Below are 24,832 nucleotides of genomic sequence, written 5' to 3' on the forward strand. Positions count from 1 at the left end.
TCATGGTAGTATAGTATAGCAGATCTACAGTAGAGACTGTTTAGAGGTCCTGGTATTATAGAATAGTATAGTATAGTATAGCAGATCTACAGTAGAGACTGTTTAGAGGTCCTAGTAGTGTCTATAGTACAGCAGATATACAGTAGAGAATGTTTGAGGTCATGGTAGTATAGTATAGCAGATCTACAGTAGAGACTGTTTAGAGCTCATGGTAGTATATAGTATAGCAGATCTACAGTAGAGACTGTTTAGAGGTCCTAGTAGTGTCTATTATAGAATAGTATAGTGGTAGTATAGTATAGTACAGTAGATCTACAGTAGAGACTGTTTAGTGGTCCTGGTAGTATAGTATAGTGTACTAGCCTGTTGGTGCAGCTGTCTCCTGTATTTGTCCTGTAGTTCAGGCTCTACAGTAGAGTCAGTGTGGTGGTCCTGGTAGTCACTCTCAGGGCTGGTTGTGGTGGAGGAGGGCTCTCTGCCTGGTTCTTTACCAGTCTTACCTCCAGGACGCTTGTCCCCTACTGCCACCTCCTCACGACCCTTCTTCTTACTGCCCGGACGCTCCTGGAAGAGAGCACAGGAGGCTGCTGAGGGAGGACGGCTCTTAATAATAACAACGGCCGGAACGTAGCTAATGGAATGTCATCAAACACCAGGAAACCATGTGTTTGATCTATTTGATATCATTTCACTTACGGTGCACTCTGAAAGTCTTCAGAGCCCTTGACTCCTTCCACATTTTGTTACGTTACAGCCTTATTCTAAAATTGATTTAATATTTTTCCCCGAATCAATCTACACACAATACCCCATAATGACACATTTTTGCAAATGTATTACAAATAAAAAACTGAAATATCACATTTACATAAGTATTCAGACCCTTTAAAATCAGTACTTTGTTTAAGCACCTTTGGCAGCGATTACAGACTTGAGTCTTCTTGGGTAGGACGCTACAAACTTGGCACACCTGTATTTGGGGAATGTCTCCCATTCTTCTCTGAAGATCCTCTCAAGCTCTGTCAGGTTGGATGGGGAGTGTCGCTGCACAGCTGTTTTCAGATCTCTCCAGAGATGTTTTATCAGGTTCAAGTCTGGGCCACTCAATGACATTCAGAGACTTGTCCCAAAGCCACTCCTGCGTTGTCTTGGCTGTGTGCTTTAGGGTTGTTGTCCTGTTGGAAGGTGAACCTTTGCAGCAGTCTGAAGTCCTGAGCGCTCTGGAGCAGGTTTTCATCAAGGATCTCTGTATTTTGCTCCGTTAATCTTTCCCTCAATCCTGACTAGTCTCCCAGTCCCTGCCGCTGAAAAACATCCCCGCAGCATGATGCTGCCACCACCATGCTTCACCGTGGGGATTGTGCCATGTTTCCTCTGGACGTGATGCTTGGCATTCAGGCCAAAGAGTTCAATCTTGGTTTCATCAGACCAGACAATCTTGTTTCTCATGGTCTGAGAGTCTTTAGGTGACTTTTGGCAAACTCCAAGTGGGCTGTCATGTGCCTTTCACTGAGGAGTGGCTATCGTTTGGCCTCCTCATGACTCTCCTGGCTGAGGATCCAAGGCCTCAGATCAGCTTGGCAAATGGCTGACATTGACCAGACCCCTCTCATCACCCGCAGAAGAGGAGGGAGGGGGGTGGTTTTGACACCTTAACTCTCTGTAAATTAGGTAGGAGGGGAATCTCCCTCTTTCTCTTCAGTATTGGTAAAGAAATGTCCCTTTCGTCTAAAGAGTACTTTTTCCGCCAAAACAGTAACTTCCAAAAGAAAGTGAATATTGGAACAATATTTCTAAGATATGAATGTTAAGAATGGTCAGTGGGGAGCTAAAGAATAATAATCATGTCATATTGCTTTTCATTTTATGATGTTATTAAAAACTCTGTGAACCAAATACTGTAACTTAGGAACGAACCCTCTTTTGGCTGTCAAGTTTCTATCCAATACATTGTGAATACAATATGAAGAATGATGAAAGTAGTGTTGTTAAGATAGGAATGTGATTTTGTTTTTCTAATAGGATAATGGTTTTTCATGTCCTCTGCACATTAAATAGCCACGACCCGAATGAGGTCAGAAGAGCGTATCAGTGTGATGGAACCACCCCATGTCCTCTGCACATTAAATAGCCACGGCCCGAATGAGGTCAGAAGAGCGTATCAGTGTGATGGAACCACCCCATGTCCTCTGCACATTAAATAGCCACGGCCCGAATGAGGTCAGAAGAGCGTATCAGTGTGATGGAACCACCCCATGTCCTCTGCACATTAAATAGCCACGGCCCGAATGAGGTCAGAAGAGCGGATCAGTGTGATGGAACCACCCCATGTCCTCTGCACATTAAATAGCCACGACCCGAATGAGGTCAGAAGAGCGTATCAGTGTGATGGAACCACCCTATGTCCTCTGCACATTAAATAGCCACGACCCGAATGAGGTCAGAAGAGCGTATCAATGTGATGGAACCACCCTATGTCCTCTGCACATTAAATAGCCACGGCCCGAATGAGGTCAGAAGAGCGTATCAGTGTGATGGAACCACCCCATGTCCTCTGCACATTAAATAGCCACGGCCCGAATGAGGTCAGAAGAGCGTATCAGTGTGATGGAACCACCCCATGTCCTCTGCACATTAAATAGCCACGGCCCGAATGAGGTCAGAAGAGCGGATCAGTGTGATGGAACCACCCTTTCCGACCAGAGTGCTTACAATGACTGGCTAAGAATTAACATACCAGACCAAAATACGTGAGACCGTGAACCACACGTTGAAATGGTTAGAAACTTTGAAACTCTCAACAAGAGGTGAAGAAAATGAACTCACCGGACCAGGACCCTGGCAGTCTGCAGCTGCGCGTGTAAAGTGAGTTTGGAACTTTGACTATCTACCCGAGGAAAAGAGGATAAGTTCACCTCAGACAATTACTGGTGAATCATTGAAGCCACAGTCAACTAAAGAGGACATTGTAACCTCTGGTGGACAATCAGAGCATTACACCCCCTGGGAGAGCCCACCGAAACTACTAATAAAGAGGACATTGTAACCTCTGGTGGACAATCAGAGCATTACACCCCCGGGAGAGCCCACCGAAACTACTAATAAAGAGGACATTGTAACCTCTGGTGGACAATCAGAGCATTACACCCCCTGGGAGAGCCCACCGAAACTACTAATAAAGAGGACATTGTAACCTCTGGTGGACAATCAGAGCATTACACCCCCGGGAGAGCCCACCGAAACTACTAATAAAGAGGACATTGTAACCTCTGGTGGACAATCAGAGCATTACACCCCCGGGAGAGCCCACCGAAACTACTAATAAAGAGGACATTGTAACCTCTGGTGGACAATCAGAGCATTACACCCCCGGGAGAGCCCACCGAAACTACTAATAAAGAGGACATTGTAACCTCTGGTGGACAATCAGAGCATTACACCCCCTGGGAGAGCCCACCGAAACTACTAATAAAGAGGACATTGTAACCTCTGGTGGACAATTAGAGCATTACACCCCCTGGGAGAGCCCACCGAAACTACTAATAAAGAGGACATTGTAACCTCTGGTGGACAATCAGAGCATTACACCCCCTGGGAGAGCCCACCGAAACTACTAATAAAGAGGACATTGTAACCTCTGGTGGACAATCAGAGCATTACACCCCGGGAGAGCCCACCGAAACTACTAATAAAGAGGATATTGTAACCTCTGGTGGACAATCAGAGCATTACACCCCCTGGGAGAGCCCACCGAAACTACTAATAAAGAGGACATTGTAACCTCTGGTGGACAATCAGAGCATTACACCCCTGGGAGAGCCCACCGAAACTACTAATAAAGAGGACATTGTAACCTCTGGTGGACAATTAGAGCATTACACCCCCGGGAGAGCCCACCGAAACTACTAATAAAGAGGACATTGTAACCTCTGGTGGACAATTAGAGCATTACACCCCCGGGAGAGCCCACCGAAACTACTAATAAAGAGGACATTGTAACCTCTGGTGGACAATCAGAGCATTACACCCCCGGGAGAGCCCACCGAAACTACTAATAAAGAGGACATTGTAACCTCTGGTGGACAATCAGAGCATTACACCCCCGGGAGAGCCCACCGAAACTACTAATAAAGAGGACATTGTAACCTCTGGTGGACAATCAGAGCATTACACCCCCGGGAGAGCCCACCGAAACTACTAATAAAGAGGACATTGTAACCTCTGGTGGACAATCAGAGCATTACACCCCCCGGGAGAGCCCACCGAAACTACTTTCTGAGAGGGCTTGGTCCTGACCGAGATAGACGACGAACGAAGGCATTCAACACGTGAATGCATTCATTCTTTTCTTATTCCAAACGGCCGGTGGTTCGTGTGCAAAGTATATGATTCATGTGAAATGAGTCCTAGAACGTGTCCACGATAAGTGTCCTTTTCCTCTCTATCTCTCTTTCCCTCTCTCCATCTAACATTATGTTGTAACAAGCCGTCTTGTCAGTCCACTAGGGACCTTTGTCTCATGTAAGTGTGTATGTTGTTCTGTGTTATTATTTAGTTAGCTAGTAAATAAATAATTAAATCAGTTTGTGTAGTGTCACGGCTCCTCCTCTGCAGTGCAGAGGTGATAGTTGTCGATATATCATTTATATCTTCTAGAGTTTAATTCATGGAGATCTTCTAGAGTTTAACTCGTTAAACAACTTCTTCCATGGTGCCCCAAATTCCTAATGAGTTAATTGTTACATGATTAATTTAATCGGGTAACAATTAAATAAATGACAGTCATCAGATTATTTAAAGTCAAGTCACGACACCACTCTACCATAAAGGCCTGATCGGTGGAGTGCTACAGAGATGATTGTCCTTCTGGAAGGTTCTCCCATCTCCACAGAGGAACTCTGCAGCGCTGTCAGAGTGACCATTGGTTGTTGGTCACCTCCTGACCAAGGCCCTTCTCCCCGATTGCTCAGAGCGGCCATTTATAGAGCGAGAGAGAAAGAGAGTTAGAGAGAGAGAGAGAAAGAGAGAGAGAGAGAAAGAGAGTTAGAGAGAATGAACCCAAGTGGGGAGAGAGATAAAGAAAGACAGAGAGAGAGAGAGAGGGGAGAGAGAGATAAAGAAAGACAGACAGAGAGAGAGAGGGGAGAGAGAGAGAAAGAAAGACAGACAGAAAGAGAGATAGATAGAGAAAGAAAGACAGACAGGAAGAGAGAGATAGATAGAGATAAATAAAGACAGACAGAAAGAGAGAGAGAGCGAGATAAAGAAAGACAGACAGAAAGACAGATAGATAGAGATAAATAAAGACAGACAGGAAGAGAGAGATAGATAGAGATAAATAAAGACAGACAGAAAGAGAGAGAGAGAGATAAAGAAAGACAGACAGGAAGAGATAGATAGAGATAAATAAAGACAGACAGGAAGAGAGAGATAGATAGAGATAAATAAAGACAGACAGAAAGAGAGAGAGAGAGATAAAGAAAGACAGACAGGAAGAGAGAGATAGATCGAGATAAATAAAGAAAGACAGACAGAAAGAGAGAGAGATAGATTGAGATAAAGAAAGACAGAAAGAGAGATAGATAGAGAGAAAGACAGACAGAAAGAGAGATAGATAGAGAGAGAGAGATAAAGACAGAGAGAAAGAGAGATAGAGAGAGAGATAAAGACAGAGAGAAAGAGAGATAGATAGAGAGAAAGACAGACAGAAAGAGAGATAGATAGATAGAGAGAGAGAGAGGTACTGGTGTCTTTGTGATTGTGATATTTCTGCCGTATGTTCTGTTTATAGTTGTTGGTGTACAGATGGACATGCCTCTAGCTGTGTGTGTGTGTGTGGCCGCCTACATGCGTGTAGTGTGTGTGGTCGGTACAGGTGTCATAACTCACAACCTGGACACACAGTTTGAGAGCAGATGCACATTTTCACACAGTATTCGGTTACCATGGTACCTGGTGACAAATAAACTGTTGCTAACCTATGACTCAACTATTCATCAGAGAGATGGAGAGAGAGGAGTGAGAGAGAAGGAGGAAGAGAAAGAGAGGAGGGAGAGAGAAGGAGGAAGAGAAAGAGAGTGAGAGAGAAGGAGGAAGAGAAAGAGAGGAGTGAGAGAGAAGGAGGAAGAGAAAGAGAGGAGTGAGAGAGAAGGAGGAAGAGAAAGAGAGTGAGAGAGAAGGAGGAAGAGAAAGAGAGGAGTGAGAGATAAGGAGGAAGAGAAAGAGAGGAGTGAGAGAGAAGGAGGAAGAGAAAGAGAGGAGTGAGAGAGAAGGAGGAAGAGAAAGAGAGGAGTGAGAGAGAAGGAGGAAGAGAAAGAGAGGAGTGAGAGAGACAGTGAGGAGAATGAGACAGACAGACAGACAGACAGACAGACAGACAGACAGACAGACAGACAGACAGACAGACAAGCAGGCAGTGAAGCAGACAAACATACAGACAGACAGGTGTTTGCTGCCATCTGGTGTTGGTATCAACCCTGTTCCTGGAGAGAAAACCTCCTGTAGGTTTTAACTTAAAATCATCCCTGAAAACCTACAGGAGGTGAAAACCTAGGAGGGTGTCTCTCCAGGAACAGGGTTGGAGATAAAACCTACAGGAGGGTGTCTCTCCAGGAACAGGGTTGGAGATAAAACCTACAGGAGGGTATCTACAGGAACAGGGTTGGAGATCAAACCTACAGGAGGGTATCTACAGGAACAGGGTTGGAGATCAAACCTACAGGAGGGTATCTCCAGGAACAGGTTTGGAGATAAAACCTACAGGAGGGTATCTCTCCAGGAACAGGTTTGGAGATAAAACCTACAGGAGGGTATCTCTCCAGGAACAGGTTTGGAGATAAAACCTACAGGAGGGTATCTCTCCAGGAACAGGTTTGGAGATAAAACCTACAGGAGGGTATCTCTCCAGGAACAGGGTTGGAGATAAAACATACAGGAGGGTATCTCTCCAGGAACAGGGTTGGAGATAAAACCTACAGGAGGGTATCTCTCCAGGAACAGGGTTGGAGATAAAACCTACAGAAGGGTATCTCCAGGAACAGGGTTGGAGATAAAACCTACAGGAGGGTATCTCCAGGAACAGGTTTGGAGATAAAACCTACAGGAGGGTATCTCTCCAGGAACAGGTTTGGAGATAAAACCTACAGGAGGGTATCTCTCCAGGAACAGGTTTGGAGATAAAACCTACAGGAGGGTATCTCTCCAGGAACAGGTTTGGAGATAAAACCTACAGGAGGGTATCTCTCCAGGAACAGGGTTGGAGATAAAACATACAGGAGGGTATCTCTCCAGGAACAGGGTTGGAGATAAAACCTACAGGAGGGTATCTCTCCAGGAACAGGGTTGGAGATAAAACATACAGGAGGGTATCTCTCCAGGAACAGGGTTGGAGATAAAACCTACAGGAGGGTATCTCTCCAGGAACAGGGTTGGAGATAAAACAGACAGGAGGGTGTCTCTCCAGGAACAGGGCTGGACACTAGAGGTCTGAAGGGATTGGATAGGTATAAATCCCTTCACCCCACTCTCTGATTGGATAGGTATAAATCACCCCACTCTCTGATTGGATAGGTATAAATCATCTGCTAATAGCTCCACCCCACTCTCTGATTGGATAGGTATAAACCATCTGGTAATAGCTCCACTCACTCTCTGATTGGATAGGTATAAACCATCTGGTAATAGCTCCACCCACTCTCTGATTGGATAGGTATAAACCATCTGGTAATAGCTCCACCCACTCTCTGATTGGATAGAATATTAATAATCTGGTAATAGCTCCACCCCACTCTCTGATTGGATAGAATATTAATAATCTGGTAATAGCTCCACCCCACTCTCTGATTGGATAGGTATAAATAATCTGGTAATAGCTCCACCCCACTCTCTGATTGGATAGGTATAAATCATCTGGTAATAGCTCCACCCCACTCTCTGATTGGATAGGTATAAATCATCTGGTAATAGCTCCACCCCACTCTCTGATTGGAGAGGTATAAATCATCTGGTAATAGCTCCACCCCACTCTCTGATTGGATAGGTATAAATCATCTGGTAATAGCTCCACCCCACTCTCTGATTGGATAGGTATAAATCATCTGGTAATAGCTCCACCCCACTCTCTGATTGGATAGGTATAAATCATCTGGTAATAGCTCCACCCCACTCTCTGATTGGATAGGTATAAATCATCTGGTAATAGCTCCACCCCACTCTCTGATTGGATAGGTATAAATCATCTGGTAATAGCTCCACCCCACTCTCTGATTGGATAGGTATAAATCATCTGGTAATAGCTCCACCCCACTCTCTGATTGGATAGGTATAAATCATCTGGTAATAGCTCCACCCCACTCTCTGATTGGATAGGTATAAATCATCTGGTAATAGCTCCACGACACTCTCTGATTGGATAGGTATAAATCATCTGGTAATAGCTCCACCCCACTCTCTGATTGGATAGGTATAAATCATCTGGTAATAGCTCCACCCCACTCTCTGATTGGATAGGTATAAATCATCTGGTAATAGCTCCACCCACTCTCTGATTGGATAGGTATAAACCATCTGGTAATAGCTCCACCCACTCTCTGATTGGATAGGTATAAACCATCTGGTAATAGCTCCACCCCACTCTCTGATTGGATAGAATATTAATAATCTGGTAATAGCTCCACCCCACTCTCTGATTGGATAGGTATAAATCATCTGGTAATAGCTCCACCCCACTCTCTGATTGGATAGGTATAAATCATCTGGTAATAGCTCCACCCCACTCTCTGATTGGATAGAATATTAATAATCTGGTAATAGCTCCACCCCACTCTCTGATTGGATAGGTATAAATCATCTGGTAATAGCTCCACCCCACTCTCTGATTGGATAGGTATAAATCATCTGGTAATAGCTCCACCCCACTCTCTGATTGGATAGAATATTAATAATCTGGTAATAGCTCCACCCCACTCTCTGATTGGATAGGTATAAATCATCTGGTAATAGCTCCACCCCACTCTCTGATTGGATAGGTATAAACCATCTGGCAATAGCTCCACCCCACTCTCTGATTGGATTGGTATAAATCATCTGGTAATAGCTCCACCCCACTCTCTGATTGGATAGGTATAAACCATCTGGTAATAGCTCCACCCACTCTCTGATAGTAATATAGTGTAACTCCTAGTCTAACACCTATCTGATCCTTTCTGATAAACATTGTGTCTCTGGTTGGGAATAGAGCTTGATAACATATACACAAAGTGACTAGGGGGTAGGAGGTTAGGGGTAGGCGGTTAGGGGGTAAGAGGTTAGGAGGGTAGGGGGCAGGAGGCTAGGAGGGAGGAGGTTAGGGGGCAGGAGGTTAGGGGGCAGGAGGTTAGGGGGCAGGAGGTTAGGAGGGAGGAGGTTAGGGGGTAGGAGGTTAGGGGGTAAGAGGTTAGGAGGGTAGGGGGCAGGAGGCTAGGGGGGAGGAGGTTAGGGGGCAGGAGGTTAGGGGGGAGGAGGTTAGGGTGCAGGAGGTTAGGGGGGAGGAGGTTAGGAGGGTTAGGAGGTTAGGGGAGGGTTAGGGGGCAGGAGGCTAGGGGGGAGGAGGTTAGGAGGGTAGGGGGCAGGAGGCTAGGGGGGAGGAGGTTAGGGGGCAGGAGGTTAGGGGGGAGGAGGTTAGGGTGCAGAAGGTTAGGGGGGAGGAGGTTAGGAGGGTAGGGGGCAGGAGGCTAGGAGGGAGGAGGTTAGGGGGCAGGAGGTTAGGGGGGAGGAGGTTAGGAGGGTAGGGGGCAGGAGGCTAGGGGGGAGGAGGTTAGGAGGGTAGGGGGCAGGAGGCTAGGAGGGAGGAGGTTAGGGTGCAGGAGGTTAGGGGGGAGGAGGTTAGGAGGGTAGGGGGCAGGAGGCTAGGAGGGAGGAGGTTAGGGTGCAGGAGGTTAGGGGGGAGGAGGTTAGGAGGGTAGGGGGCAGGAGGCTAGGGGGAGGGGTAGGGGAGGTTAGGAGGTGCAGGAGGTTAGGGGCAGGAGGTTAGGTTAGGAGGGTAGGGGCAGGAGGTTAGGAGGGAGGAGGTTAGGGTGCAGGAGGTTAGGGGGGAGGAGGTTAGGAGGGTAGGGGGCAGGAGGCAGGTTAGGGTGCAGGAGGTTAGGGGGAGGAGGTTAGGAGAGGTTAGGGTGCAGGAGGTTAGGGGGGAGGAGGTTAGGAGGGTAGGGGGCAGGAGGCTAGGAGGGAGGAGGTTAGGGTGCAGGAGGTTAGGGGGAGGAGGTTAGGAGGGTAGGGGCAGGAGGCTAGGGGGAGGAGGTTAGGGGGCAGGAGGTTAGGGGGAGGAGGTTAGGGTGCAGGAGGTTAGGGGGAGGAGGTTAGGAGGTTAGGGGGAGGAGGGTAGGGGCAGGGGCAGGAGGTTAGGGTGCAGGAGGAGGGGAGGAGGTTAGGGGGCAGGAGGTTAGGGGGAGGAGGTTAGGGGCAGGAGGTTAGGGGGCAGGAGGTTAGGGGGCAGGAGGTTAGGGGGAGGAGGTTAGGGGTGCAGGAGGTTAGGGGGAGGAGGTTAGGAGGAGGTTAGGGGGAGGAGGTTAGGAGGGTAGGGGGCAGGAGGCTAGGAGGGAGGAGGAGGGGGAGGAGGTTAGGGGGAGGAGGTTAGGGAGCAGTAGGTTAGGGGGGAGGAGGTTAGGGATGATTTGGGGATTTATTTTTTAGATTAGGTGACTTCCTCACCTCCACTGGTTTCTCCTTCACAGCAGGCTTGGCTGCTCCCTTCTTCTCCTCCTTCTCTTTGACGCTCCCTCCCCTCTTCTCCTCCTTCAGGGGTGCCCCTCCCTTCTTCTCCTCCTTCAGGGGTGCCCCTCCCCTCTTCTCCTCCTTCAGGGGTGCTCCTGCCCTCTTCTCAAACTTCTCCTCTTTCTTCGTCTTTCCCCCTGGAGAGGAATGGGCTGATGGTGGGTTGTAGTGGTAGACAGGCTGATAGTGGGTTGTAGTGGTAGACAGGCTGATAGTGGGTTGTAGTGGTAGACAGGCTGATAGTGGGTTGTAGTGGTAGACAGGCTGATAGTGGGTTGTAGTGGTAGACAGGCTGATAGTGGGTTGTAGTGGTAGACAGGCTGATAGTGGGTTGTAGTGGTAGACAGGCTGATAGTGGGTTGTAGTGGTAGACAGGCTGATAGTGGGTTGTAGTGGTAGACAGGCTGATAGTGGGTTGTAGTGGTAGACAGGCTGATAGTGGGTTGTAGTGGTAGACAGGCTGATAGTGGGTTGTAGTGGTAGACAGGCTGATAGTGGGTTGTAGTGGTAGACAGGCTGATAGTGGGTTGTAGTGGTAGACAGGCTGATAGTGGGTTGTAGTGGTAGACAGGCTGATAGTGGGTTGTAGTGGTAGACAGGCTGATAGTGGGTTGTAGTGGTAGACAGGCTGATAGTGGGTTGTAGTGGTAGACAGGCTGATAGTGGGTTGTAGTGGTAGACAGGCTGATAGTGGGTTGTAGTGGTAGACAGGCTGATAGTGGGTTGTAGTGGTAGACAGGCTGATAGTGGGTTGTAGTGGTAGACAGGCTGATAGTGGGTTGTAGTGGTAGACAGGCTGATAGTGGGTTGTAGTGGTAGACAGGCTGATAGTGGGTTGTAGTGGTAGACAGGCTGATAGTGGGTTGTAGTGGTAGACAGGCTGATAGTGGGTTGTAGTGGTAGACAGGCTGATAGTGGGTTGTAGTGGTAGACAGGCTGATAGTGGGTTGTAGTGGTAGACAGGCTGATAGTGGGTTGTAGTGGTAGACAGGCTGATAGTGGGTTGTAGTGGTAGACAGGCTGATAGTGGGTTGTAGTGGTCCAGGCTGTGTGGGTTGTAGTGGTAGACAGGCTGATGTGGGTGTAGTGGTCCTGTAGTGGGTTGAGTGGTAGACAGCTGTGGTGTAGTGGGTCCTGTAGTGTTGTAGACAGGCTGATAGTGGGCTGTGGTGGTGGACCTGATGTGGGTTGTAGTGGTAGACAGGCTGTGGTGTAGTGGTCCTGTGTGTTTGACTCACAGCTGTGGTGGTGGTCCTGTGTGTTAGACTCACAGCTGTGGTGGTGGTCCTGTGTGTTAGACTCACAGCTGTGGTGGTGGTCCTGTGTGTATTAGACTCACAGCTGTGGTGGTGGTCCTGTGTGTGTTAGACTCACAGCTGTGGTGGTGGTCCTGTGTGTATTAGACTCACAGCTGTGGTGGTGGTCCTGTGTGTTAGACTCACAGCTGTGGTTGTGGTCCTGTGTGTGTTAGACTCACAGCTGTGGTGGTGGTCCTGTGTGTTAGACTCACAGCTGTGGTGGTGGTCCTGTGTGTATTAGACTCACAGCTGTGGTGGTGGTCCTGTGTGTATTAGACTCACAGCTGTGGTGGTGGTCCTGTGTGTATTAGACTCACAGCTGTGGTGGTGGTCCTGTGTGTTAGACTCACAGCTGTGGTGGTGGTCCTGTGTGTTAGACTCACAGCTGTGGTGGTGGTCCTGTGTGTGTTAGACTCACAGCTGTGGTGGTGGTCCTGTGTGTTAGACTCACAGCTGTGGTTGTGGTCCTGTGTGTTAGACTCACAGCTGTGGTGGTGGTCCTGTGTGTTAGACTCACAGCTGTGGTTGTGGTCCTGTGTGTTAGACTCACAGCTGTGGTGGTGGTCCTGTGTGTGTTAGACTCACAGCTGTGGTGGTGGTCCTGTGTGTGTTAGACTCACAGCTGTGGTGGTGGTCCTGTGTGTTAGACTCACAGCTGTGGTGGTGGTCCTGTGTGTTAGACTCACAGCTGTGGTGGTGGTCCTGTGTGTATTAGACTCACAGCTGTGGTGGTGGTCCTGTGTGTTAGACTCACAGCTGTGGTTGTGGTCCTGTGTATTAGACTCACAGCTGTGGTGGTGGTCCCTGTGTGTTAGACTCACAGCTGTGGTGGTGGTCCTGTGTGTTAGACTCACAGCTGTGGTGGTGGTCCTGTGTGTTAGACTCACAGCTGTGGTGGTGGTCCTGTGTGTTAGACTCACAGCTGTGGTGGTGGTCCTGTGTGTGTTAGACTCACAGCTGTGGTGGTGGTCCTGTGTGTTAGACTCACAGCTGTGGTGGTGGTCCTGTGTGTTAGACTCACAGCTGTGGTTGTGGTCCTGTGTGTGTTAGACTCACAGCTGTGGTGGTGGTCCTGTGTGTGTTAGACTCACAGCTGTGGTTGTGGTCCTGTGTGTTAGACTCACAGCTGTGGTGGTGGTCCTGTGTGTTAGACTCACAGCTGTGGTGGTGGTCCTGTGTGTGTTAGACTCACAGCTGTGGTGGTGGTCCTGTGTGTGTTAGACTCACAGCTGTGGTGGTGGTCCTGTGTGTTAGACTCACAGCTGTGGTGGTGGTCCTGTGTGTTAGACTCACAGCTGTGGTGGTGGTCCTGTGTGTTAGACTCACAGCTGTGGTGGTGGTCCTGTGTGTGTTAGACTCACAGCTGTGGTGGTGGTCCTGTGTGTGTTCCCCCCATGTGTCTGACTCAGGGAGACCCAGTAGATGTCTGAGCCACAGAGCTGCACTGACCAGACCGTCCAACAGCTCTCTCCACAGCTGCAACCTGCAGGGATTAACACACACACACACACACACACACACACACACACACACACACACACACACACACACACACACACACACACACACACACACACACACACACACACACACACACACACACTTTTTTATAATCAACTGCACTATTGATCAATTTCTGTGGTATCCTTTCATTCTTTAGTTTCCCCATCAATATTCCCTCTTCTCTTTTCTCCACACCGGTGCTGCATCTCTGTCTCCCTCCCTCCCTCCCTCCCTCCTCTTCCCTCCCTCCTCCCTCCCTCCCTCCCTCTTCCCTCCCTCTTCCCTCCCTCCCTCCCTCCCTCCCTCCCTCCCTCCCTCCTCTTCCCTCCCTCCCTCTTCCCTCCCTCCCTCCCTCCCTCCCCCCCTTCTCCTCACCCTATAGCGTTGTGTGGTAGTGGCGTGTGTTGTGTGAGTGGCTGGGTGAGCTCCAGGAGGAGGGTGTTATAGAGGCTCAGAGCCCCCTCTCTGGTGAGCCTCTCCTGGGGTCCATCCTGCTCCCCGTCCCCCTGGGGCAGAGCTAGCACCGCCTGTAGAGGGGAACAGAGAGGAGAGAGGAGAGGAGGGTTAGGTCTTAGATCCACTACTCAGTGGCCTTGTTGTTAGTGTCCCTCCGGAGATCGGAAGGTTAGTGGTTCCATCCCCGGGCGAGACTGTGAATGGGACCTGATGCATCTCTGCTGTGCACGTGAGGTGTGTGTGTGTGTGTGTACCTGTCGTAGTGTAGACACAGAGAGGTCCCAGGCTGTTTCTCTGTCTTCTCCTGTTTCTGCGGTCACCTGCTGCCACAGGCTCTTCAGCGCCTCCACTGTCTCATAACGGTATTGCAGCTAGGACCGAGATGGACCAACAGTATACTGTTACAAACACAGTATGGGCCAGTCGTGTGTGTGTGTGTGTTTGTGTGTGTGTGTGTGTGTCACTAAACAACCCAACAGAAAGAGGAAGGTGTTATTCAGAAATCAGCTAGAACGATGAATGAACCTAAATTATCGTCATCATAGTAATCACTGAGGACTCCTTTAAGTCTTTGTCCTTCTGTCTGTCTGTCTGTCTGTCTGTCTGTCTGTCTGTCTGTCTGTTTTTACATATCGAGAGAGAATCCATTCATGTTCAAAGACAAGAGGCATGATGACACATAATTATAGTAATGGCTGATAATGTTGATAATGACCGTGGCTGAAATGTCATCCTATCCCCTATATATAGCGTGTCCACCCACTCTGTGTGATAACACCTATCCCCTATATATAGCGTGTCCACCCACTCTGCCTAGAGTGTGTGATAACACCTCTCCCCTATATATAGCGTGTCCACCCACTCTGCCTAGAGAGTGTGTGATAACACCTATCCCCTATATATAGCGTGTCCACCCACTCTGCCTAGAGAGTGTGTGATAACACCTATCCCCTATATATAGCGTGTCCACCCACTCTGCCTAGAGAGTGTGTGATAACACCTATCCCCTATATATAGCGTGTCCACCCACTCTGTGTGATAACACCTATCCCTATATATAGCGTGTCCACCCACTCTGTGTGAAAACACCTATCCCCTATATATAGCGTGTCCACCCACTCTGTGTGATAACACCTATCCCCTATATATAGCGTGTCCACCCACTCTGTGTGATAACACCTATCCCCTATATATAGCGTGTCCTGTGTGATAACACCTATCCCTATATATAGCGTGTCCACCCACTCTGTGTGATAACACCTATCCCCTATATATAGCGTGTCCACCCACTCTGTGTGATAACACCTATCCCCTATATATAGCGTGTCCACCCACTCTGTGTGATAACACCTATCCCCTATATATAGCGTGTCCACCCACTCTGTGTGATAACACCTATCCCCTATATATAGCGTGTCCACCCACTCTGTGTGATAACACCTATCCCCTATATATAGCGTGTCCACCCACTCTGTGTGATAACACCTATCCCTATATATAGCGTGTCCACCCACTCTGTGTGATAACACCTATCCCCTATATATAGCGTGTCCACCCACTCTGTGTGATAACACCTATCCAGCGTGTCCCCACTCTGTGTGATAACACCTATCCCCTATATATAGCGTGTCCACCCACTCTGTGTGATAACACCTATCCCCTATATATAGCGTGTCCACCCACTCTGTGTGATAACACCTATCCCTATATATAGCGTGTCCACCCACTCTGTGTGATAACACCTATCCCCTATATATAGCGTGTCCACCCACTCTGTGTGATAACACCTATCCCCTATATATAGCGTGTCCACCCACTCTGTGTGAGCGTGTCCAACTCTGTGTGATAACACCTATCCCCTATATATAGCGTGTCCACCCACTCTGTGTGATAACACCTATCCCCTATATATAGCGTGTCCACTCTGTGTGATAACACCCAGCGTGTCCACCCACTCTGTGTGATAACACCTATCCCCTATATATAGCGTGTCCACCCACTCTGTGTGATAACACCTATCCCCTATATATAGCGTGTCCACCCACTCTGTGTGATAACACCTATCCCCTATATATAGCGTGTCCACCCACTCTGTGTGATAACCTATCCCCTATATATAGCGTGTCCACCCACTCTGTGTGATAACACCTATCCCCTATATATAGCGTGTCCACCCACTCTGTGTGATAACACCTATCCCCTATAACACGTGTCCACCCATCTGTGTGATAACACCTATCCCTATATATAGCGTGTCCACCCACTCTGTGTGATAACACCTATCCCCTATATATAGCGTGTCCACCCACTCTGTGTGATAACACCTATCCCCTATATATAGCGTGTCCACCCACTCTGTGTGATAACACCTATCCCCTATATATAGCGTGTCCACCCACTCTGTGTGATAACACCTATCCCCTATATATAGCGTGTCCACCCACTCTGTGTGATAACACCTATCCCCTATATATAGCGTGTCCACCCACTCTGTGTGATAACACCTATCCCCTATATATAGCGTGTCCACCCACTCTGTGTGATAACACCTATCCCCTATATATAGCGTGTCCACCCACTCTGTGTGATAACACCTATCCCCTATATATAGCGTGTCCACCCACTCTGTGTGATAACACCTATCCCCTATATATAGCGTGTCCACCCACTCTGTGTGATAACACCTATCCCCTATATATAGCGTGTCCACCCACTCTGTGTGATAACACCTATCCCCTATATATAGCGTGTCCACCCACTCTGTGTGATAACACCTATCCCCTATATATAGCGTGTCCACCCACTCTGTGTGATAACACCTATCCCCTATATATAGCGTGTCCACCCACTCTGTGTGATAACACCTATCCCCTATATATAGCGTGTCCACCCACTCTGTGTGAAAACACCCTTTGTTATTGAAATTTCACTTCCTTACTTAAAAAAAATAAATAAAACATTTTTACCAAGACAAATATGATTCTTCATGTCCTGAATCGTTCGGTGGTGTCTTTCTCTAACACCTCATCATATATCTAAGAAGCTGGATGTTGTAACTTAATACATCCCATAATAAGCACGATTTCTCCTAGTGACTTTAGAGGATTTTACATGTTGTGGTGGTCGTTTCTGCGGGTCGCAAAAAGCTAAGTCTGAAAACAAAAGGCTAAGTCTTAAAACAAAAGGCTAAGTCTGAAAATAAAAAGCTAAGTCTGAAAACAAAAGGCTAAGTCTGAAAACAAAAAGCTAAGTCTGAAAACAAAAAGCTAAGTCTGAAAACAAAAGGCTAAGTCTGAAAACAAAAGGCTAAGTGAAAACAAAAGGCTAAGTCTGAAAACAAAAAGCTAAGTCTGAAAACAAAAGGCTAAGTCTGAAAACAAAAGGCTAAGTCTGAAAACAAAAAGCTAAGTCTGAAAACAAAAGGCTAAGTCTGAAAACAAAAGCTAAGTCTGAAAACAAAAAGCTAAGTCTGAAAACAAAAGGCTAAGTCTGAAAACAAAAAGCTAAGTCTGAAAACAAAAGGCTAAGTCTGAAAACAAAAAAGTCTGAAAACAAAAAGCTAAGTCTGAAAACAAAAGGCTAAGTCTGAAAATAAAAAACAAAAGGCTAAGTCTGAAAACAAAAGGCTAAGTCTGAAAACAAAAGGCTAAGTCTGAAAACAAAAGCTAAGTCTGAAAACAAAAGGCTAAGTCTGAAAACAAAGGCTAAGTCTGAAAACAAAAGGCTAAGTCTGAAAACAAAAAGCTAAGTCTGAAAACAAAAAGCTAAGTCTGAAAACAAAAGGCTAAGTCTGAAAACAAAAAGCTAAGTCTGAAAACAAAAGGCTAAGTCTGAAAACAAAAGGCTAAGTCTGAAAACAAAAGGCTAAGTCTGAAAACAAAAGGCTATGTCTGAAAATAAAAAGCTTAGTGCTCCTTTGACATTTCACAGAGATATTCCTGTTTTTTTTGTGAGAAATCTCACATTAATATCAAAAGCGTATACAAAACTTAATTTGAAAATACTACTACACGTCATGTCTCTAAATCAATATGTATCTGACCTCGATATTGTTTTATGTGGATTCAAGAAGAAGGATGGCTAGGTTCAACGGTGAACCTGTCAGTTCGTCTTTAATTCTCTGACGCGACGCTATTATCCTGATTCAGGAGAAAAACATTCATCTGGCCCTCATTGATTTAGTCTCCCTAATTCTGGTCATCCTACAAGGGTAAAAACTCCAATAACTTCTTAACAGATTATCATAGAGACATGAGGTTTGGTCAATTGGTTTTCTCAGAGGAGTATCTACACAATGTACATATTTACCCATTGGTCAAAAGATGTATTTTTGATTGTACTCCCTACTATATAGTGCACTACTACCAGGGCCCTGTTCAAAAGTGGTGCACACTGTACTATAGAGGGAATAGGGTGCCATTTTGGACACATTCACAATGTCTAACTGAGGCTGCGTCCTGTGTTGTCCCTACAGAGACAAGCTCCTAGCTCTTTCTGTCTCACACAGGAAGCCCAATTCTGATGTTTACACAGGAAGCTCAATTCTGATGTTTACACAGGAAGCTCAATTCTGATGTTTAAACAGGAAGCCCAATTCTGATGTTTACACAGGAAGCTCAATTCTGATGTTTACACAGGAAGCTCAATTCTGATGTTTACACAGGAAGCTCAATTCTGATGTTTAAACAGGAAGCCCAATTCTGATGTTTAAACAGGAAGCCCAATTCTGATGTTTAAACAGGAAGCCCAATTCTGATGTTTACACAGGAAGCTCAATTCTGATGTTTACACAGGAAGCCCAATTCTGATGTTTAAACAGGCAGCCCAATTCTGATGTTTACACAGGAAGCTCAATTCTGATGTTTACACAGGAAGCTCAATTCTGATGTTTAAACAGGAAGCCCAATTCTGATGTTTAAACAGGCAGCCCAATTCTGATGTTTACACAGGAAGCTCAATTCTGATGTTTACACAGGAAGCTCAATTCTGATGTTTAAACAGGCAATTGATTGTTAAGGATGAATCAGGGTGTGTCCCAAATGGAATCCTATTCCCTACATAGTGCACTACTGCAACTATGGGAACTCGTCAAAAATAGTGCACTATATAGTGTTCCATTTGAGAGGCACATCAGAGTGATGATGCTGGCTGTGTGGAACTGAGAGAATGGACATTCAGAGTGATGATGCTGGCTGTGTGGGACAGAGAGAATTGATGTTCAGAGTGATGATGCTGGCTGTGTGGAACTGAGAGAATGGACGTTCAGAGTGATGATGCTGGCTGTGTGGAACTGAGAGAATGGACGTTCAGAGTGATGATGCTGGCTGTGTGGGACAGAGAGAATGGACATTCAGAGTGATGATGCTGGCTGTGTGGGACAGAGAGAATGGATGTTCAGAGTGATGATGCTGGCTGTGTGGGACAGAGAGAATGGACATTCAGAGTGATGATGCTGGCTGTGTGGGACAGAGAGAATGGATGTTCAGAGTGATGATGCTGGCTGTGTGGAACTGAGAGAATGGACATTCAGATTGATGATGCTGGCTGTGTGGAAGAATGATGAGAATGATGATGCTGGCTGTGTCACTGAGAGTGACATTGATGCTGTGGGATGAGAATGGGAGTGATGACTGTGGAAGAGAGAATGGACATTCAGAGTGATGATGCTGGCTGTGGGACAGAGAGAATTGATGTTCAGAGTGATGATGCTGGCTGTGTGAAACTGAGAGAATGGACGTTCAGAGTGATGATGCTGGCTGTGTGGAACTGAGAGAATGGACGTTCAGAGTGATGATGCTGGATGTGTGGAACTGAGAGAATGGACATTCAGAGTGATGATGCTGGCTGTGTGGAACAGAGAATGGACATTCAGAGTGATGATGCTGGCTGTGTGGAACAGAGAATGGACGTTCAGAGTGATGATGCTGGCTGTGTGGAACTGAGAGAATGGACATTCAGAGTGATGATGCTGGCTGTGTGGGACATTCAGAGTGGTGACAGACTATGATGCTGGCTTGGGACAGAGAGAATGGACATTCAGAGGTGAGTGGAACTGAGAATCATTCAGAGTGATGACCGTCTGGCTGTGTGGGACAGAGAGAATGGATGTTCAGAGTGATGATGCTGGCTGGTGGAACTGAGAGAATGGACATTCAGAGCCATGATTGGCTGTGTGGGACAGAGAGAATGTTCAGAGTGATGATGCTGGCTGTGTGGAACTGAGAGAATGGACATTCAGTGATGATGCTGGCTTTGTGGGACAGAGAGAATGGACATTCAGAGTGTGATGCTGGCTGTGTGGAACTGAGAGAATGGACATTCAGAGTGATGATGCTGGCTGTGTGGGACAGACAGAATGGATGTTCAGAGTGATGATGCTGGCTGTGTGAAACTGAGAGAATGGACGTTCAGAGGATGATGCTGGCTGTGTGGAACTGAGAGAATGGACGTTCAGAGTGATGATGCTGGATGTGTGGAACTGAGAGAATGGACATTCAGAGTGATGATGCTGGCTGGAACAGAGAATGGACATTCAGAGGTGATGCTGGCCTGTGGAACAGAGAATGGACGGAGTGATGATCTCTGTGGAACTGAGAGAATGGACATTCACATGATGCTGGCTGTGTGGAACTGAGAGAATGGACGTTCAGAGTGATGATGCTGGCTGTCTGGAACAGAGAAAGGACATTCAGAGTGATGATGCTGGCTTCAGAGTGTTCTCCCTGATGATGCTACCTCCGTGGAACTGAGAGAATGGACGTTCATCTCTCTGATGCGGGGCTGCGTGGAACTGAGAGAATCCCTCCGTTCAGAGTGATGACCTGGCTCAAGGACAGAGAGAATGGACATTCAGAGTGATGATGCTGGCTGTGTGGGACAGAGAGAATACCTTCAGATGCTGGCTGTGATGATGCTGGCTGTGGACAGAGAGAATGGATGTTCATCTGATGATGCTGGCTGTGTGAAACTGAGAGAATGGACCTTCAGAGTGTGATGCTGGCTGTGTGGGGTCAGAGATGATCTGGATCTGACTGAGAGTCTGATGATGCTGGCTGTGTGAACAGAGAATGGACATTCTGTGATGACAGAGAATGGACGTTCATCTGATGATGCTGTGTGGAACTGAGAGAATGGACCTTCAGAGATGATGCTGGCTGTAGAACTGAGAGACCAGAGTGATGATGCTGGCTGTGTGGAACTGAGAGAAAGGACATTCAGAGTGATGATGCTGGCTGTGTCAGAGAGAATGGACGTTCAGAGTGATGATGCTGGCTGCGTGGAACTGAGAGAATGGACGTTCAGAGTGATGATGCGGGCTGCGTGGAACTGAGAGAATCTACGTTCAGAGTGATGATGCTGGGTGTGGGACAGAGAGAATGGACATTCAGAGGTGATCTGGCTCTCAGAGAGAATGGATGTTCTGACCTTGGGACAGAGAGAATGGACATTCAGAGTGATGATGCTGGCTGTTGGGACAGAGAGAATGGATGTTCTGAGATCTGGCTGTCAGAGAGAAGGTGTTCAGTGTGGACCTTGGGTTCATCTCTCTGAGTCTACCTTCAAGGTGTAGTGGACCTTTGGGTTCATCTCTCTGAGTCTACCTTCAAGGTGTAGTGGACCTTGGGGTTCCTGTTGTGGAAGTGTTCTTCCTCGGTGGTGTAGAGCTCCGCAGGGGAGCCGGGTCTCTCTGGGGTGAGGACGCCTCGTAACACGTCACACACCAACGACCGACACACTGACGCAGCCTCTCTCTGCTGCAGCTCCCTACACACACACACACACACACACACACACACACACACACACACACACACACACACACACACACACACACACACACACACACACACACACACACACACACAGACACACACACACACACACAGAGACACAGAGAGACACACACACACAGACACACACACAGACACACACACACACACACACACACACACACAGGGGAGACACACACACACACACACAGAGACACAGAGACACACACACAGAGACACACACACACACACAGAGAGGGACACACACACACACACAGACACACACACACACACACACACACACACACACACACACACACACACACACACACACACACACACACACAGAGACACACACACACACACACACACGCACACAAAATTACACATAAACACATGAATACACAAACAAACACAATTATGCTTAATACAACTGTGAAGTTACAAACACACCCTCCTCCCCCACCCTCCCCACACCCTCCCTCCCTCCCCACACCCTCCCTCCCTCCTCACCCTCCCTCCCTCCCTCCTCACACCCTCCCTCCCTCCCCACCCCCTCCCCCTCCCCCTCCCTCCCTCCCCCTCCTCCCTCCCTCCTCACACCCTCCCTCCCTCCCCCCCTCACACCCTCCCTCCTCACACCCTCTCCCTCCTCACCCCTCCCTCCTCACATCCTCCCTCCCTCCTCACACCTTCCCTCCCCACACCCTCCCTCCCTCACCACACCCTTCCTCCCTCCCTCACCACACCCTCCCTCCCTTCTCACATCCTCCCTCCCTCCTCACACCCTCCCTCCCTCCCTCACCACACCCTCCCTCCCTCCTCCCACCCTTCCTCCCCACACCCTCCCTCCCTCCTCACACACTCCCTCCCTCCTCACACACTCCCCTCTCACACCCCCCCCCACACACACACACAGACCTCCAGAGCGTGTCTCTGGTCAGCGGTCTTGTCCTGGTAAAGAGCCACACCCCTCAGTGTCACCTGGATGGAGGCTCCGCCCAGCAGGACAGGGTGTGTGTTGAGACGCCACACCTCTGTCCTGATGCCTGGGACCTCCGACTTAAATATAAACTCTACACGCTTGCTGTCACCTGGTAGAATCACACCTGGTACAGAGATAGATAGAGAGAGACAGAGAGAGATGGGGAAGGGGAGAAGGAGAGAGAGAGATGGGGAGGGGAGAAGGAGAGAGAGATGGGGGGGGAGAAGGAGAGAGAGATGGGGAGGGAAGAAGAAGAGAGAGGAGATGGGGAGGGAGAGAGAGAGATGGGGGGAGAGAGAAGAGAGAGATGGGGAGGGGGAAGAGAGAGAGAGAGAGAGAGGGATGGGGAGAGGGGAGAGAGAGAGGGGGGAGGGGAGAAGAGAAAGAGATGGGGAGGGAGAAGGGAGAAGAGAGAGAGAGAGAGAGATGGGGAGGGGGGGGGGAGAGAGAGAGGTGGGGAGGGGAGAAGGAGAAAGAGATGGATAGAGAGACAGAGCGAGAGAGAGATGGGGAGAGGGGGAGGGGAGAGAGAGAGGAGGGGAGGGGAGAAGGGGAGAGAGAGAGAGAGAGAGAGAGAGAGAGAGAGAGAGAGAGATGGGGAGGGGAGGAGGAGAGATGGGGAGGAGAGAGAGAGAGAGATGGGGAGGGAAGGGAAGGGGAGAGAGAGAGATGGGGAGGAGGGGACAGAGAAAGAGATGGGGAGGGGAGAATGGGGGAGGAGAGAGGAGGAGGGAGAGAGAGAGGAGAGAGAGATGGGGAGGGGGAAGGGGGGAGAGAGAGAGAGATGGAGAGGGACAGAGAGAGAGAGGGAGGAGGGAGAGAGAGGAGAGAGAGGGAGAGAGGGGAGAGAGAGAGATGGGGAGGGGGAAGGGGAGAGAGAGAGAGAGAGATGGGGAGGAGAGAAGGGGATGAGAGAGAGAGAAAGAGATGGGGAGAGGGAAGGGGAGAGAGAGAGATGAGGGGAGAGAGGGACAGAGAAAGAGATGGGGAGGGGGAAGGGGAGAGAGAGAGATGAGGGGAGAGAGGGACAGAGAAAGAGATGGGGAGGGGGAAGGGGAGAGAGAGAGATGAGGGGAGAGAGGGACAGAGAAAGAGATGGGGAGGGGAAGGGGAGAGAGAGAGATGAGGGGAGAGAGGGACAGAGAAAGAGATGGGGAGGGGGAAGGGGAGAGGGAGAGATGAGGGGAGAGAGGGACAGAGAAAAAGAGATGGGGAGGGGAAGGGGAGAGAGAGAGATGAGGGGAGAGAGGGACAGAGAAAGAGATGGGGAGGGGGAAGGGGAGAGAGAGAGATGAGGGGAGAGAGGGACAGAGAAAGAGATGGGGAGGGGGAAGGGGAGAGAGAGAGATGAGGGGAGAGAGGGACAGAGAAAGAGATGGGGAGGGGGAAGGGGAGAGAGAGAGATGAGGGGAGAGAGGGACAGAGAAAGAGAAAGGACAAAGCAGGTTGTAATTATGACATCCATTGACGTAAATGCTGCCAGCTGTGTGAACAAAAACACAGCGTGTGTGTACGTACATGGTGTGTCTGCGCGTACATGTGCATCGTGTGTGTGTGTGTGTGTACCTGTGGAGGTGTTGAAGTAGAAGTGCTGTGTGTGTGTATGTGTCCTGGCGTCAGGGAAGCTATGTGGTACAGCCAGGCGCTGCCAGCTGTAGTAGACTGCTGTACTGCCCTCGTTCTGCACCTCCATGTCTGAACGGGCTCTCTCTCCTGACAGGGCCTCAAACGTTACCCTGGCGCTGATACCCACCTCCCCCTAGGAGGAGAGAGAGGGAGAGAGGGGGAGAGGGGGAGAGGGAGATAGGGGGAGATAGGGGGAGGGAGACAGGGAGAGAGAAGAGGTTTTAGAGGAGGATGAAGAAGGAGATTGGGAGGGAGGAGGGAGAGAGAGAGAAGTTTTAGAGGAGGATGAAGAAGGAGATTGGGAGGGAGGAGGGAGAGAGAGAGAGAAGAGGGGAGAGAGGGACAGAAGAAGGAGATGAGAGGGAGGAGGGAGAGAGAGAGAGAAGAGGTTTTAGAGGAGGATGAAGAAGGAGATTGGGAGGGAGGAGGGGAGAGAGAAGAGGTTT

General features: G+C 48.6%; 1 protein-coding gene and 2 long non-coding RNA genes across 7 annotated transcripts; all 3 read right to left on the bottom strand.

Annotated features, from left to right (window-relative positions):
* Nucleotides 1-86: 86 nt before the first annotated feature.
* Nucleotides 87-24,453, bottom strand: LOC127922756 (MYCBP-associated protein-like). The gene is made up of 9 exons (XM_052506619.1): nucleotides 24,327-24,453; nucleotides 22,697-22,884; nucleotides 21,608-21,766; nucleotides 14,261-14,377; nucleotides 13,926-14,077; nucleotides 13,409-13,530; nucleotides 10,687-10,886; nucleotides 360-564; nucleotides 87-121 (listed from the first exon to the last, which is right to left on the bottom strand). Exons 1-9 carry the CDS (start codon nucleotides 24,451-24,453, stop codon nucleotides 87-89), a joined length of 1,305 nt encoding a protein of 434 aa, XP_052362579.1.
* LOC127922758 (uncharacterized) lies at nucleotides 1,455-4,290 on the bottom strand. Of its 4 annotated transcripts, none has more exons than XR_008112178.1 (4): nucleotides 4,147-4,290; nucleotides 3,855-3,927; nucleotides 3,708-3,781; nucleotides 1,455-3,635 (listed from the first exon to the last, which is right to left on the bottom strand). It is a non-coding gene; the product is annotated as an uncharacterized LOC127922758 (long non-coding RNA). The 4 variants fall into 4 exon arrangements; XR_008112176.1 differs by having other exon boundaries at nucleotides 4,074-4,290; XR_008112177.1 differs by lacking the exon at nucleotides 3,855-3,927 and having other exon boundaries at nucleotides 4,074-4,290.
* Nucleotides 6,564-7,723, bottom strand: LOC127922757 (uncharacterized). Of its 2 annotated transcripts, none has more exons than XR_008112174.1 (3): nucleotides 7,226-7,723; nucleotides 6,886-7,014; nucleotides 6,564-6,590 (listed from the first exon to the last, which is right to left on the bottom strand). It is a non-coding gene; the product is annotated as an uncharacterized LOC127922757 (long non-coding RNA). The 2 variants fall into 2 exon arrangements; XR_008112173.1 differs by having other exon boundaries at nucleotides 6,570-6,633; nucleotides 7,226-7,722.
* Nucleotides 24,454-24,832: the final 379 nt, after the last annotated feature.

Source organism: Oncorhynchus keta, unplaced genomic scaffold, assembly GCF_023373465.1.
Source record: "Oncorhynchus keta strain PuntledgeMale-10-30-2019 unplaced genomic scaffold, Oket_V2 Un_contig_27003_pilon_pilon, whole genome shotgun sequence".
In the NCBI taxonomy this organism is placed as follows: Eukaryota; Metazoa; Chordata; class Actinopteri; order Salmoniformes; family Salmonidae; genus Oncorhynchus; species Oncorhynchus keta.